Consider the following 20,417-nt stretch of genomic DNA (forward strand, 5'->3'; position numbering starts at 1 on the left):
GAAGTCCCACCAGTTTCCATGGACACTGAAGACATCTGCTGACAGAGAGGAGGGACAAGGCGGGCGAGGTAAAATCTTTTATTGGACCAACTTCTGTGAGGGAGTGACAAGTTTTTGAGCTTACACAGAGTTCACCCACCTTGTCTCTCTAGTACCCTGGGACAGACATGGCTACAACACTGCATATGACAGAGAGGAGAAGTTACAGGAATCTGTAATGAGGGGGGCCAGCAGGAGGCGCTGTGCCCCGTGACAGTAGCGGAGCTTAGACACGTGTTAGCCAGATACTGCAGGCTGTAGCTGTTTGATCAGTTCTCTGGCACTGGATGGGCCCCCTTGTCTGGGCTGCAGAAGGACACATTTGGGGGGGACACGCCAAGAACAGTTTCTAACAGGACTGATCTGAAAGGAATCCAGCAACTCCCTGAGGACTGGGCTTAAAAGGAACCTGAGAGCTCATGCCCTGAATAACTTAATCGTGCCGATATAGCATTAAGGCTGAGGCTGTATCTTCACTGGGGGAAAAGGGGTTAGTTAATTTGGCTTAAACATCCACTCTGCAAGGCACCTGGAGTAAACCTTGGCGGGGCGTCCCGTGTATCCATCAGCTAAGGCAGGGGTGGCCAACCTGAGCCTGAGAAGGAGCCAGAATTTACCAGTGTACATTGCCAAAGAGCCACAGTAATATGTCAGCAGCCCCCCCCCCAATCAGCTCCCCCACCCACTGGCAGCCCCACCGATCAGCACCTCCCCCTCCCTCCCCACACCTCCCAATCAGCTGTTTCGTGGCGTGCAGGAGGCTCTGGGGGGGGAGGGGGAGGAGCGAGGGCACGGCAGGCTCAGGGAAGGGCGCGGGAAGGAGTGGAGTGGGGGCAGGGCCTATGGCAGAGCCAGGGGTTGAGCAGTGAGCACCCACCGGCACATTGGAAAGTTGGTGCTGGTAGCTCCAGCCCCGGAGTCGGTGCCTATATAAGGAGCCGCATGTTAACTTCTGAAGAGCTGCATGTGGCTCCGGAGCCACAGGCTAGCCACCCCTGAGCTAAGGGGTGAAAACACCAGGCGCTCTACCCCCACCTGGCAACACGGGGTTAACGCTACAGCTGCCTGGTGCATTTCGAACATGTTACAAGGCCAGTGTCGCCTTGTTCCCTACTGAAGATGGGGCCCAAGTCGAATGCTGCCACGCAGTCAAATCCACTCCCCCTCGGTCTAGGGAGCAGCGCTCAAGCACTAAAACGAGAGAGGAAACTGCTAAGCCTACCTGGTGGGTTAGGGGCCCAGCCCCATCAACAGAAGCCCCCGTTCCAAGAACTGGGCTTGTCCTCGCATTCTGCCAGAGCAGGCGGAAGAGGGGCCCGGCGCTCCAGACAGCAGATTCATCCCCTTCAGTGAGGCTTTGGCAGTAACTTCAGTGTCAGGCGCATGCTGCCTCGGTACATGCCCCCTTACCTCTCCCAGGGTGACCTGACCCTGCCGGCAGCTCTCACGCTGCTGGGGAGAGGCCAGCAGTGTCTCTTGGCTGTCGGTGACACAGGCAGTTGTGTCCTAGCAGAACGAGGAGCCAGGCTGACATGGGGAAGCTGTCCATGCTGGGTCCATGGCAGGGATCGGGCCGGCGGCTCCTCAGCCTGCCCATCCCTGCGCTGTCCCCGGGAGAGCCTCACTCAGCTCGCTAAGGCGCTTCTCCTCCAGCACGTGGATCAGGGCATTTCGCTGGTTCACCACCTCCAGCAGCTGGGCCAGGATCTCCTTCTCCGCCAGCCTGTCCTGAGGCATCTTCAGCGTCTCTGCAAGAACAGAGCAGGGGGTGAGTTCCTAGAGCCCTGCTGCAGCCAGCACCTGGCCCAGCATGCTAGCAGCGTTAGACCGCGGTTCTCCGGCCCCGGGGCGCCATGCTGGTCCCTCTACAGAGACACCCCCATTAGCATAAATGCCTCCTTCCCTGCAGTGATACTGGAGCAGAGGGGGGGGCAGGATACATATTCAGGCTGAATGGCGTGGAACTGCCCTGCTCATCCGCACTGCTCCAGAAAAGTGAATCAACTTGTAGCTTTGGAGCCTCCTGCTTCCCAACGGGGGCAAGGGAGGCAGTGATCAGAGACAGGCTGCCTGGGTTCTACTCCTGGCTCGGCCGCTCACCTGCTACATGAAAGTCACCTCAGTTTCCCCTGGCTGGGGGAGAGAGGAGACAGCTTTAGTTCATCCACGGGTGCAGAACACCGATCTCCCTGAAGGACAAGTGCTCCACAGTTCACCAGACCACTCCGTGGGAGGACAGACTCCTCCAGATAACCTCGAAGCAGCACGTCAGTGGCAGGCGTAACACAGGTAAGTAGCCTGTGCCCGCCCAGCACCCCTAGAGCTCAGCGGGAGGGTGGGGAAGCTCTTGGCACTGCTGACAGTGGGTAAGTCAGGCCCACATTTCCCAAAGCGTGCTGGGGCGTGATTCCTGCAGGGGTGCTGAGCGCTCCCTGCTCCCGGGGAGTTCAATAGATGCCCAGTGCCTTGCCGGGCGGGTGGGGAATCTGAAGCCCCTCAAAGTAGTGACCGGTGCTGGCACAGGACGTTGGCTGGAGCCTCCATCTGTAAAGCGGGAAAGGTGCCTGCTGCAGAGAGCCGCTTGGAGCCGTAAAGCATTAGTGCGTGGAGAGCCCGCGGAGGATGCCCAGAATAACGTACAGTCGTTCCAATTGCTTGTGCCACCTTCCCGTTTCAACTGGTGGGGCAGGGAGGAGCCGTCCCCCCAGGTGCCTGTGCGTGTGACCAGACCGCCCGGAAAAGGAAGCCGCAAGGCCACGAGGGGCGTGCTCCCTCTTACCTTCCATGTTCATGTATCGCCGCAGTTCCTGGTCCAGCAGGCACTGCTTCTCCTCCAGCTTCAGCTCTTGCGCCCTGCAGGGGGAGAAAATAAGACCCGTGTCAGACCCCAGAGCCAGGACAGCAGCAGCCCAGGGCTTCTGCCCCATGGGCCTTCAGCGTTGGGCAGATCTCCACTCCCCAGAGCAAGAGACTGAAGGAAGTCCTCTGCCCCATGTCTCTCTCTCTGAGGCAGCAGGTGCGTTTAAGGACACTGGTAACACTCCTGGGTTGGGGGGTGGATTGGCAGGACATTGGGGTGGCTGGAACTGGGCAATACCGTAAACACATTTGGCACAGTGTCGGTGTAACAACTTTGCACATAAAAGGCTCAGAGTTGTATGGGGAGCTCATGTCACCCTCTGCTGGCTGGGGAGATGTGAGCAGGAGGCCAGCTGCACGCTGGAAAATAGAAACAGCCATTTTGGGCCACTGTGATGGGTTGCTGGGATTTGAAGGTTCAGTCTCGAATCTGGCCATCCCCCGGCAAGGAGGAGCCCTGGCCTTTCTAATGGCTAGAGCTCCTCTCACTCCCACCGCGGGGGCATGAGACCATGCCCCTGCTGTGGGACAGCCGCATTGCAGGCTACTGAGTTTTAGTGGAGGAGGAAGGATTTCGCTGCAGTTTTATTTAAAAGGGCAGCTGCTGGGACTGTTAGAGACAGTCCTGGCTGAGGCAGGTGGGGGGAAGAGCACAGGTGGGGCTATTGAAGGAGCACTGAATTGCACTGATCCCATGAATCCCAGTGCACTCCCCTCCCCCCACCCATACACACACAACCGCGTTTTACTCAATCATGAGGTCCGACTCCTCGGAAACCAGGCTGTTCTTCTTCTGCACCAGAGAGAGTAACTTGTTCATCCACTGGGTCTTCAGCTCAGACTGGGTCCCTGCAGGGCGGGAAGAGGGGAGATTGTGTGGGTAGCACATAAAGATGCCCCAGAGATGTCAATGATCCGGAGACAAGGGCTGATGAATGGGGGTTGGGGTGATGATACCCGTCCCTGTGGGACACTGAGACTGTGCATCCTAGTGGTGCCTGTCTGCAGGCACTGGTACATTGGGATTCCTCCTACCTCCTTCGCCCCGCAGTGATCTCTCCAGCTGTATCCCCTTCTCCTCCAGCTTCCGGAACGTCACCTCAATCTCCTCCAGACGCCTCTGGATGGACTGGAATGCACCAGAGAAAGGTCACTTGGATACTTTGTCTTCCTTTCCTAGCAACTCTAACCTCCGGGGAAGGGTCAAATGATGGCCTCTCCAGCTGCTGGCAAGGGGGAACGGATGCCAAGGACCAATTCTCAGCAGCCAGGAACTAATAATAATGTCGCCCTTGTACGGCACCTTTAATCAACACACTATCATCGCCTAAGCTCAGCACCCTGGGAGGCAGGCGTTAACTTTCCCCGTCTGTAAACCGGCTAGCCAAGCTCAGGCCTCACCAGTGCTGAGTAAAGCAGGACAATTACCTCCCATGTCAAACTATGGCACTCATGTTAATATGCCTCAGCCTTTTTCACAGCAGCATCACATTGACGACTCTCACTCAATTTGTGAGCCACTATCACCCCCAGATCCTTTTCAGCAGTAATACCCCCTAGCCGGTTATTTCCCCATTGTGTAGCTGTGCCTTTGATTTTTCCTTCCCAAGTGAAGTACTTTGCACTTGTCTTTATTGAATTTCGTCTTGTTGATTTCAGACCATTTCTCCAATTTGTCAAGGCGTTTTGAATTCTAATCCTGGCCTCCAAAGTGCTTGCAACCCCTCCCAGCGTGGTGTCATCTGCAAATTTTATAAGCATCCTCTCCAGTCCATTCTCTAAATCAATGCCCAAGAGAGTGAGTGAATAATGGTGGGGGGAGGAATGTTAGCGAGACACTTCAGGAGTTAACATAACGTGGTAAACGGATGATGCACAATTGCATACACTGTCAATGGGGATGGTGAGGGGTTTGTCTTCCACTGAAACATCCAGCATTACTCACCGGGACTAAATCAATGGACCATTGGTCTGTTCTCATGCAGCCATGTTTACGTTCCTAGCTCTAGCCACTAGTGTAGACAGGAACAGAAGACCAGACTGAGAAAATCCCTGGCAGTAGGATGGGCTGGTTTTGAGGAAGCTCTGAACTGGCCTATTGAGAGCTCTCCTAGCCCAGTGTCTGCAGTGATCTTGGAAATTCTCCCACCCCCACCATTCCTTACTAGGACAGGCGGTGGGTAGAGGCCCCCCCAGCACCCGGGCATGGGCATTACCTGGGCTTTGCAGAACCTCTTCATCTCTTCCTCTTTGGCGCGGCGGGTCAGCGTTCTCTTCCAGGTGGGATATTTTTCCTTTTCGTCCAAACTTAGGAAACGCTGGAAGCACAGCACAAGAGCCAGGGTCAGAAGGGGCCATGCCTCCCATGGGGCTCAACAGAGCACTCACAAGGCCCTGAGAGACTCAGTCTGGCCTTGGCCTGGGGCTGATTGAATGAGCCACAATTATTCTTTAATGTTCTTGAAGCACCACCCACTGGCCAGCCCTTTAGTAACGAGCATGAGGCAGGGTTCTGCCCCAGGAAGCCTACAATCTAGTTAGACCTGGTGAAGTTTAGGGCAGAAGGAAAAGTGATCAAGGCAGGGGGGCGAGAGAGAGTCTGGGACCCACTTACTGCAAGTTAAACCTTGTGGTGTAGACAGGGCCCCTGTGCAAGTCCTCTTAGCCCCACAGTCACACCCACATAGCTACATTAGTATTAGTCTGTTGCATTAACACCTCTATGGACTTCAGACTCATCACACTCACGTTCTCTGTTAAGTACCCAAGGTCTTGGCTCTCCTCCTCTTTCTCCTCCTCTTCGTCATCACTGTCAGTCTCCTCTATGTCTGTGCAGAGAAGAGCAGTTGATTTAGGACTAGCCCCGGGCAGGTCCTCTGGCAATCAGGGGTACAACTCACCTTCACAGCTGTAAATCGCTGGTGGACCCAGCTGCGAGATACCCAGAGCTCAGAGGAGAGAACTGTCTGGCAATGGGAACAGCACATTCGGTCTCATTTGGCCAGACTTCTCCATGGCTCATTCAGGGCCCGGGTCTGCTGGCTGGGGAGCCAGCTGGAACCAAGCGTGATGGTGGGTTTTGGGAGCTGGGCACCTGTCCACTACGAACTGGGGTGTGACCCACCCCCCTCGTCTCACACAGCAGCTCAGACAGTGGCAGCAGGGGAAGGAGCCTTCACAGTCCACTCTGGGGCCACCCAAATACTTGGGCCTCAGTTACAGCCATGGGCAGTATTGTTGTAGGCACAGGGAGATCAGCCACCACCCCAGCAGCCTTCTGCCCTGTAAGTCACGGGGGCACCCACGGGTGCTCTGGAGGAGAGGGAGAAAGCATCTTGACATGGTGCTGGGGGAAAGGCGGGAGGGGAGTTCACAGCCTGGCTAGGTAACCGAGCACTCAGCTGCACCAGAGACTCAGAGACTGCAATTACCTTCGGCCTCCTCGCTGAATCCAGGCTCAACCCAGCAGACCTGCCCTCTCTCCAGAGTACCCTGGTCCTTCGCTGGGGCGGTGCTTCGGAACGGCTCTGAGCCTGCCCGGTGCTTCCCAGGACCCCCCTGGCTCTCTGTGTCGGAGTCCAGGCTGAGCGTGGACAGCTTGAGCTTTTCCAAGGGCGACAGCTGAATTTTCTTCCTCTTCCTGCTGTCTTCCCCCTCCTCCTCAGCTTGCCTGAAGTCGGGGGCTGCGGGCCCCTTTTCTGGAGGCCGAGGCTCTGGGCTGGGTTGCCGCAGCGCTGTGCCCGAGCGGCCGCGTTCATGGAGACTCTGTTCCTCCCGCTGAGGCCAGCCGTTGGCCCGATCTCCTAGGCCAGCGCCAGGCTCCTGAGGCTGGGCCCTGCCTGCCACAAGGGAGGAGATGGGCCTTCCCACGTTCTCCTCCAGCACAGTGCGGGGCTGAGCTGCAGGTTGCTGCATGTCTGCCGTGCCAGAGCCTCTGTCCTCTCTGGCTGGAACGGCGCCCTCCCCAGCTCCTCCAGCTCCCTCCCACGGCTCTGACGGCTGAGCCGCTGCCAGCTGTTTCGGGAAGGAGGACGGGCTCCCAGGCGGGCCCTGCCCATCAGAATCCACTCTGAGCTTCGCCGCCCCAGTGGCCAAGCCCAGGCTGCCAGCGTCGGAGGGAGAGCAGAATCGGGCGCCCTGGGAGGGATCCTAGCAGGGGCCAAACACAGAGGGTTAGAACTGCAGCTGGGAAGCAGCCACGGGGAACTGCATTTGCTAGCTGGTTACCGGATCAGCCCAGAGTCCATTTACTGCTTTGCTACTGGACAGGGCTAAATCTGCAGGGGCGGCCCAGCCGGCCAGTGCTGGACACATCCCCACTTACCTCCTGTGGTGCGGCATGGCATGCGCTGTCCGTCACCTCCACGCTGTGGGGGCTGGAATAGTGCAGCATGCAGTAGAAGTGTCCTGGGGAGGGAAACCAGACAGCGTCATAGGAGGACTCGTGGGGATGCTGCCGACTCATACTCAGTCCCACGCTCTCATCACTATGGATCAGATTCCTCCGCTACCCTCCCTCGCCTTTACCACAGGTAGCAGCACCACTGATTTCAACAGGCCGACTTAGTGGGCAGAGACCATTGCTGTCCACAATGGCCAACAGCGTCTCATTGTTCCCTTGTACTCCCCCGTCTGATGTCCCTTGTCTTATACTGAGCCCCTGCCCCAAGGAGCTTACAATCTGTCTCTCTGCTCTGTGTTTGTACAGCGCCTAGCACAACGGGGCATGACTGCTCCTGGGCACTACGGCCATGCAAATAAGTAATAATCAAAGCTGAGGGGTAAGGGTAGGGTAGGGTCCAGATCTAGGGTTGCAGTAACAACCGCTTCCTGGAGCGGATCAGAATAAAAGAATTAAGGGAAATGGAACAACCTCCTGCCTGTATTAGATTAACAGCGGAACCCGAGGGAAGGTGGCAAAAATGGGTTGAAATGGATTAAATATATAAATATTATACATCAGTCAAACGACTTTTCTAATCAGGATTTGTCTGCGTACTGCAGCTCCCCTCCTACACTGCATCAGCTCTGCTGTAGTCCTCTATCTTTGTTACTGTCTCAATCCTTGGGGAAGAAAACAATGTGTCCTTTCAGCGATTCTGATTATCCCAAGAGTAACTACATTAAACACACAAAAGCAGCTTTTATAAGCCCTACAGCCAGCGGAAATGTTCCCATGTGGCTGGTTTTTAAACTATTGTCTACTGAAAACAGTTATTTTTAAGCAAACGTCCCTGTGCCATTGTTGGACAGGCAAATATCTCGCAGGGCTAAAAACCTGGGGAGGAAACTGACGAATGGTTTGTCTATGCAGCTTGAGTCCAATGCCAGGCTGCCCTATGGGCTTTACTCTGGGCTGCTAACCCACGTGAGCAGCCAAGTTGGTGCATCTTCACTGCTATTTTAGCCCAAATTAAAGCACACACCTTTTGTTTAATATAGATGTACCCTAAAACAAAAAGAAAACTGACACTGGCTGGTTTTCATTGGCCAGGCTGCAAGAAATGCCAAGAGGAAAGCAAACAGCAGGAATAGTGACGACAGGTAGACTGGATTTTACAGTTCTCTTCCTTTTAAAAGCCGGAAGTTCTCAGTAACGTGGGTGAAGATTAACGTTGGTTAATCACATGATTTTAAGTTGATGCTGTTCCTTTAAAGCAGGTTGTAAACATAATGGAACCGGGAGACCGAAGTCCTGCATTTCTTACTGGTTGTTGCCCGGGGCTTTAACTCAGACCTTCCTCCCCACAGCTGGTCACTGCCAGTCAGGTGTATTTTTGCACTGATGCATTAGGGCATTTTGCATTAGGGCAAGTGCCATTCAGAATATCCTACATGGAACTGCTGGTGCTCTGCCATGACGAATAATGTAGTGAGTTCATAAAACTCGGCGAGTACTAGACCTATGCCCTAGAATTTTAAAGTAGGCAGCAAATTAGAGGGAAGAGGTATCGTTTCATTTAAAAACACCTTCCCTCCTCTGCCTCCCATGAATACAGCTCCACCTGTGGGGGTTGTGAGCATCCTTCATTGCTGCATCACAACAGCGTGGAGGATGGGGGCTGGTTCTTGGTCAGTGCGCGCGCGCGCACACACACACACACACACACACACACACACACTCTCTCTCTCTCTCTCTCTCTCCCCCTTTCCATTTGAATGGGTGGGTGTTGAAAGAGCTGAAGGCAAACAGGGCATTAAATAACAATCTACTGTTTCTATGACCCTGCCCTTCACAAAAATAACCCTACATACATCCCAGCAGCTGGCTGGCACAGGGCACACAATGGGGAGAGGGTGGGAAATCCCGGTCAAGACACTGGCACAGACCCTTGTGCAGAGCAGACAGGGCCTTGGTTTACGTGGCTGTCACGTACTCAGCCGCATGGAGCTCAGATGAGGAGCCTTTCCGTTGGGATAGGTGGACTCGGCTGACTCAAGGCTGGCAGGACCTGTTACGAGGCAGCTCTGGGAGCTGCCTGGCTGGATCACGAAGCCCAGACTGCCCCTGGCCTGAAGTTTCTCAGGGCTTGTCTCTGTACCCAGCCCCATTCCTGGGACCCACCGTCATCCTCGTCGAAGACGAAGTCTCCTAGCCGCAGCGTGGTTCCACACTGATGACACTGGAAGCAGCCTCGGTGGAAGAAGTGCCCCTCGGCGCTGACCCGCTCCAGGATGTACACCCGCTTGCCACAGAAGTAACAGGCGTCGCTGCTATCCGCGGGGGAGGTGAGCAAGCTCTGCGGAGGAAGCCAGATAGCAGCCTTGGGGCCAGGCCATCTACGCAGCTGCCCTGCGCTACCCACGCGTAACCCTGATCGGCCCACCCGAGTGCCAGCTGCCCGCGAGGCCCTAACTGTGCTGGGCTCCCTGTTTGTGAGCTTGGACTCGGACTCCAGCCCCGGCTTGCCAGAGCCCTGAGGCGGGTTGTGATAGCTCCCGAGTGGGGATAGCAGAACCCGACCTAGGAACACAGGCCAGGGGATGGAAATGACTAGTCATTGATGGGGAGGAGCTTAGAGGGGTCCCTGCAAGCATTGCTTTGCACAGCCCCAGCCCTCCAACCCTACCTTACAGTCCCCCCTGGGCCTGGCACTAAGGGTCCATCGGCACTGGGGCGGGAGGTGTAAATTCCAGCTAGAGGAGCCGTACTCGGGCTAGCGCTAATACTAGAGCATAGCCCCGCTGGGCCAACAGGCTCCCTCCCCAGGTACGTTCCCCTCTGAGCCTCTCGGCACATCCTCAGGCGGCCAGCCCCTCCTGCTGGGTATACACCTGTACTCTATTTATAGCATGCGAGCTCGACCACAGCTGGAACGGGCACGTCTCCTCGAGCTGGAATTCACATCTTCAGTGTAGATGTCCCCTCACACACAGCAATGCTAGAGCCACTAGGCTCCGCTCCTCTAAATACTCCAGCCACCACCAGTCTGGCCTGGATTCAAACCGGCGGCACAGGGAGATGGCTCCTTGCCTCAATACCCACCCTGGGAGCTCTTTAAACTGAGCTGGGATTTCCCTCGCCAGCCTCCCGCCCCGTCACAGCAAACGCGGGAGACGTCTGGCCGGCTGCCCAGCCACCACGTGACAAAGAACAGTTCCCAGGAAGCAGAGACTAACCTGCCTCCTGCCCAGCGTGGAATCAGAAGGGTTGATCTCCGTGGGTTGAGGCTGCTCCTGGTGGTTAGTCCCCCAGCCAAGGTCAGCAATGAACAAGTCGCCTTCCGCCCCTGATTCCAGCTATACAGCAACCCAATGGGGGAAATCGAAACACATGACTATGGCCAGCGAGCAGGCCAGCAGCTTCTGCGGTGACTGTTACAGGAGCCTGCTCCCTTACACGTGTGGCCTTGGGCCAGAAGGGGCTTTTGGCCTGCACATGCGTGTGTACGATCTGTCAGCCATGATCTGATCTGTCCAGACATTGCACACATGTTCCTTGCACAGCCACGGGCCTCAGAGCCTCACGCTCACTCACAAACTGCAACAGACACCCATGTGCCCTTCTGGAATCTGGGCCAATTGCTCCAGAGAGGGCAAGGAGATTAACGGACGCAGATTTCAGTGCCTAGATGTCAGATCGCGGGCTGGTGCTTGGACATGGGGCAAGGCTCCCATGGCACCCCCATCACCCCTTCCACTCTCTCCATAATAAAACTCCCTCCAGCATTGGTTTCAACTGCTCAAGGCAGCCAGAGAGGTCGCCGCTGAGCAACACAAAGCGTTCCCTTCCCTGGGGCGCAGCCTGCTGCCCTCACAGTGTGACAAGGCCAGGGGCCCAGGTCTTGCATACAACATCCCCTGTGTCCTAGCTCCTAAACTGGCCCCGGCCACATATGCTTAAGAGAGCAGGAAAACTCACCCCTGCTTCTCTCCTCGTCCTCTTGGTCTCAGCATCCTTCTGGGCACTGTCCTGAAATCACAGACGGGGCTGCCTGAGTGAGACGCTGCGGCAGCAGGACGCTCCGGGTCTATGGTAGCGCCGCGTACATTCCTCCGCTTCCCTCGCACCAGTAGGGTCCCCCAGTGCCCCCGGGGCAGCTCAGGGAGGGAACAGCGCCAGCTCACCAGAGCCAGCTGCAGGTATTCGTGTTACCAGGGAGTGGGTTGGCTCAGTGCCGGACACCTCGTCCGGGTCCTCATGAGCACCTGGGCCATAGATAGGGCACAGCCCTGGCTCCCAGCGCCCGCTGCACAGCACGAGACACTCAGAGCATTTACCTGGTTGCGCTTGCGAGTCAGACTCAGAGTCTTCTGGAGCTTGCTGAGGAACAGGACGGCGCCCCGGGTGCCAGGAGGAGCCAGCAGCTTCCTTGCTCTCTCCTCTGGTTCTGCAAGGGAGAGAAAACGGGCTCATGACAGGATCTGGGCCCAGCCTGGCAGCTAGCACACGGATGCTGCGGAAAGGGAGCATGTGCCATCTCAGCCGCAATCCCTCCAGCCAGCAGAGGAGGGAGGCAATCTTCAGGCCTCCCTAGGGCTGTGAATTGCAGCATCCAGATGTGGGAGCTGGGCATTCTGTGTCTGACAGCTGGGCTCCCTGCCAGCACAGGGGAGGCCAAGGTTCAAGTCCGGCTCTCGTACCAGAGGATGGTGGGCGCGCTGGAGGTAACAGCCTGCCCGGGAGTTAATTCTGCAGGGTGCCGGGACGTGCCTGGCTGGCTAGCAGCCCACTCCAGCCACGAGGGAGACTTGCACCTCACAGGGCCTGGACTAGGTTCCCAGAGCGAGGCAGAAGGACCTCTCCACCCAGCCCCCAATGGCTCCTCCTTGTCTGCGTGGGGCAGGGTGCACAGCCTGCCCCACAGGTCACATAAGGTGAGGGGAAACTCAAATCGAGATGGGGAAAACTAACTCCATGATTCTCACTGTCCGTTTTAAACCAGAGAGTCCCCTGCAAAGGGAACCGCTCAGCAGCCAACTCCAGAGTCCGGCCTGGCGTCCCTCAGTCGTTCCCACCCTGACTATCCTGACCATGGCTGGGGGAGAGCAGCTGCAGGGCTGGGAGCTGATACCCCCAGACATCCAGCCCTGCCCCTGAGGGTCCTCACCTGCAGAAGGCTTGAAGGCTTCATAGAACTGGCTCAGGTAGGTGATGAGTCCGAGCTGGTTGGGCTCGGCCCCGGCGGCCATTTCGGTGCTGGAGAGGACGGGCGGGATGCCTAGCTCCTGTTCGGCTATGTCCAAGGCCATCTGGTTGTTCTTGAGGGGACTGTGTTGGTCCAGGGAGTTGAAATCTCTAGGGACAGAAACAAGGCATCAGGCTGAGGGGCCGGGAAAGCCAGCGCTGTCGCATCAGACTCTGCCCAGGAGCAAGGGCACCCGGGAGCTAACCCGGCTTAGATTTCCCCCTCCTCGTCCGGTGAAGGAACAAACTAAGCACATGAGAGTCAGGCAGCTGCATGCCTGCCCCATGCCCTCCACACTGACGACACAGGAAGCAGCCTCGGTGGAAGAAGCACCCCTCGGCACTGGGCAGCACACGGGGGATCATCCATTGGATCAAATGCTGCAACATTCAGCAAGGGTGGGGGAGCAAAGGTCAGGTTGGGGGGAACTAGATCCTTGGGGGTGCAGGGTGGGGTAGTAGGAGGTATCATCCAGTCGCCACGAAACACAGATCACCCCCCCGCAAACCGGCACCAAGGAATTCCCAGCAGCAGCCACCCCACCTGCACCGCCGGGACACACACACATTCCCAGCCCGGGGCCAAGTCTTTTGTGGCAGCCCAGCCGGGGTCGTCCTCCCGTCCCCAAGTCATTGGGACACGGTGGAGCCTTACAGGAGGTTGGGCCGGAAGTGATGAATGAGGGCGCACAGGGCCAGGCCGCTTTTCCAGGAGTGCGTGAAATCTGTCACCGTGACGCCGCGGTAACCCTCCGTGTGGGTCTGGCACCAGCTCAGGAGCCCCTCATAGGCACTGCCGACGTCTGGAGGAGAGAGAGCATAAGGCACGGGGCTGGATGCAGGCACCGGTCTGGGACTGCAGGGGAACAGCTGTAAAAGGGAGCAGCTAGGGGATCAGAGCTGGGAAACCTACAATCACCTCCATCGATGGCCTTGGGGTGCAGGGGGCAGGCCCGGCCTGGGCCTCTGGGCAGCCACATTTCTGCCCCGGTGGGTCGCTTCCTTGGGCTGCAGACCATGGGAGCAAGGGCATGCGGCTCGCGGAGAAGACGGGGAGACCGTGTCTCCTGTTAGCTGCTACTAAGGCGACAGCACCCCCAGATGCAGCCTGCCAGCCCAGCCTAGGACAGGTTCCCATGACGACCTGCCAGCCATTGGGGAACATGTGGCTCCCAAGGCCACCTCCCAAAAACCGAGGGAAGAACTGCTCATATCCCTTCCAGGGAGGGAGCCACAATCCCCATGCCCGGCTCCCCACCCTTCTGCAGCACTCGGACACTCTGGCCCCTGAAGGCTCCTGGGACACTGCTGGAGTGAGCGGAAGTGGGGCAGGAGGAAGGAGGAAGAGCCCTGGGGAGGAGAAGATGGGAGAGGATCTAAAAGAGGAGCCAGAGGGTGCACAAGGTCCCATCCTGAGGGCACCGAGCCCCACTGCTGCTTGGCCAAACGCACACTGCTTGGGTGTAAGCGGGCACATGGAAAAAGGGCACCGATAGGGGTGGAAAGCCAGAGAGAAGGGGGGTCTGACGGGAGCAAAGTCAGGCAGGCACCCAGCAATGATGCTGGGTGAGGGGGGAAGCTTCCACCAGCCGCTGCTTCTACAGGGTGAGGAGGGTGACACACGCACAGGGTGGAAGGCAGGGGGGGTCCATGCAGCTGGACGCCAAGAGGTGGGCCCCCAGACTTGCCTCTGCTGTTGCGACTATCTCTCTTCTTATGGTCGATCTCGATCTTCCCCACTACATACAGGTCACGGACCTGCAGAAAGAGACACCCCGAGAGCTCTACTCACCCTGAGAGCCAAAACCCCAGGAGAGGGAACACAAGGAGCGTGCGGCCCTCTGACAGAGCACGCAGCCATGCCCTCTCTCCTTCTGAGACCAAGCTGGCTAGCAACCTGTGCAGCTCACTGCTGGCTCTTCCCCAGAGCTGGCTGCATTCGCTTGCTTACTGGGCCTGTGCACAGTCAGCTGCATCGTGGATTTGCGGTTCATTCCTGTATTACCCTCTGGCTCTCAAGCTGTGCAGATATACACCCGTCCCTGGGGCAGAGGGCAGCAGCCAGGTGGAATCAGTATGGGGTGGGCGGTTACAATTTGGACTATCCCATCACTCCTATGAGAACAGGGCAGACACCTCGCTCTGTGCTTGGCTCCCAGGAATGCAAAGGCAGCGCCAAGCGGATGCAATTATCCCTTGGTGGAGGTAACAAACCAGGCAGGGAGAGAGAAATGGCTTTAGGAACAGGGGCTGGTGCTTGTGACACCCGCCGCAGGGCAGGATTTCCGCATGGCCTGGACGAGTTACCTGGTTGGGCTTTATGGCTTGGAGGTTGATGTTGCGGTAGCGAGTGGTAGGGTCAATGCTGTACTGGCTGGTATTTTTGTTGGTGTTGTCGGGAGATGTTTGAGACAACTGCTGGTAGATGCTCTCCCTGTGCAGAGGAAATGAGCCGGGTTACACACGGCCGTTCCTCCACCGCTGATCTCAAAAGTGAAGAAGATAAAGAACCGAGGGTTCAGAAGAGGAAAATAGGGAGGAAAATAGAAAGGAGCATAAACTTTGGGAAGTCAAGTGTAAAGGCGTAATTAGGCAGGCCAGGAGAGGGTTTGAATAGCAAGTAGCTAAAGACACAAAAACCAACAGCAAATTTTTTTAAGTACATCAGGAACAAGAAGCCTGGCAAACAGTAAGTGGGGCCACTGGACAATCCAGGTGCTAAAGGAGCACTCGAGGAAGACAAGGCCGTTGTACACAAGTGAAATGAATTCTTTGCACCAGTCTTCACTGCAGAGGATGTGGGGGAGATTCCCACACCTGAGCCATTCCTTTTAGGAGACAAATCTGAACTGTTGCAGATTAAGCAGGTTTTGGAATAAACAGTAATAAATCAGCAGGACCAGTTGGGATTCACCCAAGACTTCTGAAGAAATTCAAATCTGATGGCAGAACGACTGCCTGTGGCATGTAACCTCTCGCTTAAATCAGTCTCTGCACCAGATGACTGGAGGATGGCTAATGTAACGCCAATCTTTTAAAAATGCTCCAGGGGCAATCCTGGCAATTACAGGCCAGTAAGCATAACTTCAGTACCAGGCAAATTGGTTGAAACTATAGTGAAGAACACAATTACCAGACACATAGATGAACTCGTTACAGAATCATAGAATCGTAAGACTAGAACAGACCTCGAGAGGGCATCTAGTCCAGTCCCCTGCACTCATGGCAGGACTAAGTATTATCTCAACTACCCCTGACAGTGTTTGTCTAAGCTGCTCGTAAAAATCTCCAATGACGGAGATTCCACAACCTCCCTAGGCAATTTATTCCAGCGCTTAACTACCCTGACAGTTAGGAAGTTTTTCCTAATGTCTAACCTAAATCGTCCTTGATGCAATTTAAACCCATTGTTTCTTGTCCTATCCTCAGAGGTTTATGAGAACAATTTACTCCCTCCTCCTTGTAACAAACTTTATGTACTTGAAGACTGTTATCATGTCCCCTGTCAGTCTTCTCTTCTTCACACTAAACAAACCTAATTTTTTTCAATCTTCCCTCATAGGTCATGTTTCTAGACCTTTCATCATTTTTGTTTCTGTTCTCTGGACTTTCTCCAATTTGTCCACATCTTTCCTGAAATGTGGTGCCCAGTACTGGACACTATACTCCAGTTGAGGCCTAATCAGTGTGGAGTAGAGCGGAAGAATTACTTTTTGTGTCTTGCTTACAACACTCCTGATAATACATCCCAAAATGATGTTTGGTGAAGAGTGAAGACAGCTTATGTAAAGGGAAATCATGCCTCACCAATCTATTAGAACTCTTTGAGGGGGTCAACAAACATGTGGACAAGGATGATCCAGTGCATATAGTGTACTTGGACTTTCAGAAAGCTTTTGACAAGGTCCCTCACCAAAGGCTCTTAAACAAATTAAGCAGTCATGGGGTAAGAGGGAAGGTCCTCTCACGGACCAGTAACTGGTTAAAAGACAGAAAACAAAAGGTAGGAATAAATGGTCAGTTTTCACAATGGAGCAAAGTAAATAGCGATGTCCCGCAAGGATCTGTACTGGGACCAGTGCTGTTCAACATATTCATAAATGATCTGGAAAACGGGGTAAACACTGAGGTGGCAAAATTTGCAGACAGTACAAAATTACTCAAGCTAGTTAAGTCCAAAGCCGACTGTGAAGAGTTACAAAGGGATTTCACTAAACTGGGTGACTGGGCAACAAAATGGCAGATGAAACTCAATGTTGATAAATACAAAGTAATGCACAGTGGAAAACATAATCCCAACTATACACATAAAATGATGGGGTCTAAATTAGATGTTACCCCTCAAGAAAGATCTTGGAGTCATTGTGGATAATTCTCTGAAAACATCGGCTCAACGGGCAGCAGCAGTCAAAAAAGCGAACAGAATGTTAGGAGCCATAACAAAAGGGATAGATAATAAAACAGAAAATATCATAATGCCACTTTACAAATCAGTGGTATACCCACACCTGGAATACTGCATGTAGTTCTGGTCACTCCATCGCAAAAAACATATATTAGAATTGGAAAAGGTACAGAGAAGGGCAACAAAAATGATTAAGGGAATGGAACAGCTTCCATACGAGGAGAGATTAAAAAGACGGGGACTGTTCAGCTTAGAAAAGAGACAACTGGGGTTATGATAGAGGTCTATAAAATCATGAATGGTGTGAAGAAGAAAGTGTTGTTTACCCCTTCACATAACAGAAGAACTATGGTCTCCCGATGAAATTAATAGGCAGTGGGGTTAAAACAAATATAATGAAGTATTTCTTCACCCAACGCACAGTCAACCTGAGGGACTCGTTGCCCGGGGATGGTGTGAAGACCAAAAGTATGACTAGGCTCAAAACAGAATTAAATAAATTCATGGAGGATCGGTCCATCAATGGCTATTAGCTAAGATGGTCTGGGTGTCCCTACACCTGCAGCTCTCAGAAGCTGGGAGTGGACAACAGGGGATGGATCACTCAAAATTGCCCTGTTATGTTCATTTCCTCTGACGCACCTGGAACTGTCCACTGTGAGAAGACAGGATACTGGCTAGATGGACTATTGGTCTGACCCATTATGGCCGTCCTTAAGAGCTCAGAGTGCGAGTGATCTAGGCAGACACCACAGCTATAACAGCACAGCCTGCAATCAGGCGCTTCCTGGCAGTCACTAGTCTTGAGAAGGGCTGAATTTAGTGCTAAGCAAAGCTGCCAGCTTGACAGTGCAGACTCCCCCCACACCCACACCCTACTGTGCAGGGACCCCTTGAGGAGCCAGAAGGGAGCTCAGTCATTCCTTGCCCTCTCTGCTGAGACTGCCAGTTGTGCGTGTGATCGCTGGTTGTGCAACACAGACACCTGTCCACTAGGAACTAGAGTGAGACCCAAACTCAGTTCAGACAACGCACCAGACAGCCACCGTTACTGCCCTGGGCCAGATTCCAGCGGGTGAACTAGAAGTGAAAGGCTCTGCACTGCCCTGAGCCAGCCAGTCCCCCGCATGCCCACAACATTGCCAAAGCAGCTCTGAGCCATGCCCTCGAGGAGGGGACGCCCTGCTGCGGTGAGCCATGGCAGCAAAGTCAGCTGGGGAGGCAGAGTCAGCCAGCAACTTGGCACCGCTGCCGATCCAAATAAGCCATGCACAGCTTGGTTCTGAGCAGAGCCCCTGGCAGCACCCATGCTACCTAGGCCTCTCCCTTGCAGGGGGCTGGAAACAGCTGGTGCACATGGATCTAAGGACGCCTCGTGCCCTGAGCACCTGATGTGCTCCAAGTTCTCCAGAGCAGGGATTGTCTTTACATTTCGGAACAGAGGGGTTTTCAGACTGGATCAGATTAGAGGCCCATCTAGATTAGTATCCTGGCTCCAACAGTGGCCAGCACCTGCTGCTTCAGAGGAAGGTGCAAGAACCCTGCAGTTATGGGATTACGTGCCCCCAGGGGAAGTTTCCTCCTGACCCTCTATCATTAGAGGTTGGCTTGTGCCCTGATGCATGAGGGTTGATAGCTCTCAAGCAAACACACATGACTGAGAACAGCCCTCACCCCACCCCCATCCGCCTTTGCAGGACTAGAGTCCTCACCTCTCAGCCAGAAGGTTTAGCGGGGCGGTTCCTGCCGCCCATCTTTTCACCATCCAAGCAGCATCAAAGGCGGCCAAAAAACCCCGCGCCACACCAGTGCCCAGAGGCCAGAATGGCTACAAAACAAGAGACAGAGAGAGCAGAGGGGGTGGGAGCTGCACATGTGTTCAGTAACCCTAGGGGAGGATTTTCAGAGTCTTGGCTCAGGTCCCTGGCACACAACAGCTTCGAGTGCAATTGCACGCACAAAAAGCAACCTGCTCCTGAGGTCTGGAAGGTGGGTGCTGTGACTGGGAGCCACCCGGGCTGGTTCTCACCCAGTGCTCAGCACTCACACAGCTGCTGCTCCTGGGTAGCTGCCAGTGGAAGAAGTCAGAGCTGCATGTCAGCAGAGGGGAGCACTCATGTGGGGAGCTCCTGCTTCAAGCCTCTCCCCTCCTTACTCCCACCCCGGATCTCTGAAAAAACAGAGCCTGGGTGTCAGCTGGGAAGCTGAGCTCTCCCAGACAAATGGCTGTTAGTGGAGGGTGTGCTCGGGACAGAGCCATGGGGCCCAGATCGAGGATGGGACCCCAGGCTATAGAATAAACAAAGGGGAGAGATTAGAGGAGAGTCAGCTCTCTCCCTGGTTGGCTGGAAGGACGACCCTCAGCCCACACAATCCAGAGACAGCACTCAGCCCAGAGACTCAAAGGAGCCTGGGGCCCTGGGCGGGGCACAGCTCAGAGAAGGAGACACAGGCACACAGCTCTGTGTGAAGCTGCCTAGTTAAATGAGGCCTGGACAATTTCCAAACCCTGGGCGGGCTCTGTCATGTGGCTCAGATGCAGCTTGCAGGGACCCCAGGCTCCAGCGTGCCCTTGATCCGAGTGGCTGGGCAACACAGAACCCTGCCCAGCACTGGGACCAATAAGTCTCAGCACTTCGGTGCCCACTGTCCAGTCATCTTTCGCACGTGGACAGTGCTTTTTGCTAGGGATCTCCCAGCCCCGCAAACGTTAACGAACCTGCTCAGCCCCACAGGGGTGGTCGTTATTCCAGTTCAACAGAGAGGGAAACCGAGGCACACAGGGGTGAATGTTCCGTAGCGAGTTGGTGTCAGGAATGGAACCCAAAGTCCTGACGCTCAGCCCTTGCTCAAACTACTAGCCGGCTCCATGCTATATAAGGCTCCATTTTCACTACGAGTGAGGGGTGAGGGTCCCCTGTCCGTGTGCATGCACTCACGCTAGCTTTCATTGAGCTAACGTGAGTATTAATCACAGCACAGCCACAATAGCGCAGGTAGCGGCAGCAGAGCACAGGCCAAGCATAAACCTGCGTGAAACCGGTGGCTACATACTGGGCCCGGATAAGCCGTGCCTCCCCTGCCGCTACCCCTGCTACCGCGGCTGCACTGCTCTTTATACTGGCGCTAGCTTAGGGTTACCATATCTCATAAATAAAAAAAGAGGACCCACCACGGGCCCTGGCCCCGCCCATTTCCCCACCCCCTAGCCCCGCCCAACTCCGCCCCTTCCCGCCCTAACTCCGCCCCTTCTCCCTCCCACTCCCAGCCAGGGGAAAAGGGCTGCCCCAGCGCTACCGGCTTCAGGGTTTGCTGGGCAGCCCCCAGACCCTGCACCCCCGGCCGGCGCTTCCCCAGCACAGCTGGAGCCCGGGAGGGGAAGCGCCCAGCCGGGGGTGCAGGGTCTGGAGGCTGCCCGGCAAACCGTGAAGCCGGTAGCACTCGGACTTTGGGCAGCCCCTATGCCTCTTAAACAGAGCCGCAGCC

At 55.3% G+C, this 20,417-nt stretch overlaps 1 protein-coding gene across 1 annotated transcript in view; it reads right to left on the reverse strand.

The window, feature by feature from the left end:
• Window positions 1-924: 924 nt before the first annotated feature.
• The window catches only part of MICAL1 (microtubule associated monooxygenase, calponin and LIM domain containing 1), a 47,304-nt gene continuing 27,811 nt past the window's right edge, over window positions 925-20,417 (reverse strand). The window contains exons 9-25 of the mRNA XM_034767481.1: window positions 18,644-18,759; window positions 14,834-14,960; window positions 14,215-14,284; window positions 13,182-13,329; window positions 12,450-12,637; window positions 11,620-11,729; window positions 11,261-11,311; window positions 10,519-10,638; window positions 9,464-9,638; window positions 7,223-7,305; window positions 6,330-7,047; window positions 5,647-5,726; window positions 5,115-5,216; window positions 3,934-4,027; window positions 3,648-3,747; window positions 2,819-2,892; window positions 925-1,787 (exon numbers count right to left, since the gene is read on the reverse strand). Of these exons, the coding sequence (XP_034623372.1) occupies window positions 1,624-1,787; window positions 2,819-2,892; window positions 3,648-3,747; window positions 3,934-4,027; window positions 5,115-5,216; window positions 5,647-5,726; window positions 6,330-7,047; window positions 7,223-7,305; window positions 9,464-9,638; window positions 10,519-10,638; window positions 11,261-11,311; window positions 11,620-11,729; window positions 12,450-12,637; window positions 13,182-13,329; window positions 14,215-14,284; window positions 14,834-14,960; window positions 18,644-18,759 (2,520 nt within the window). The 3' untranslated portion in view covers window positions 925-1,623. The remainder of the gene's footprint in view (window positions 1,788-2,818; window positions 2,893-3,647; window positions 3,748-3,933; window positions 4,028-5,114; window positions 5,217-5,646; window positions 5,727-6,329; window positions 7,048-7,222; window positions 7,306-9,463; window positions 9,639-10,518; window positions 10,639-11,260; window positions 11,312-11,619; window positions 11,730-12,449; window positions 12,638-13,181; window positions 13,330-14,214; window positions 14,285-14,833; window positions 14,961-18,643; window positions 18,760-20,417) is intronic.

Source organism: Trachemys scripta, chromosome 4 (genome assembly GCF_013100865.1).
Source record: "Trachemys scripta elegans isolate TJP31775 chromosome 4, CAS_Tse_1.0, whole genome shotgun sequence".
In the NCBI taxonomy this organism is placed as follows: domain Eukaryota; kingdom Metazoa; phylum Chordata; order Testudines; family Emydidae; genus Trachemys; species Trachemys scripta.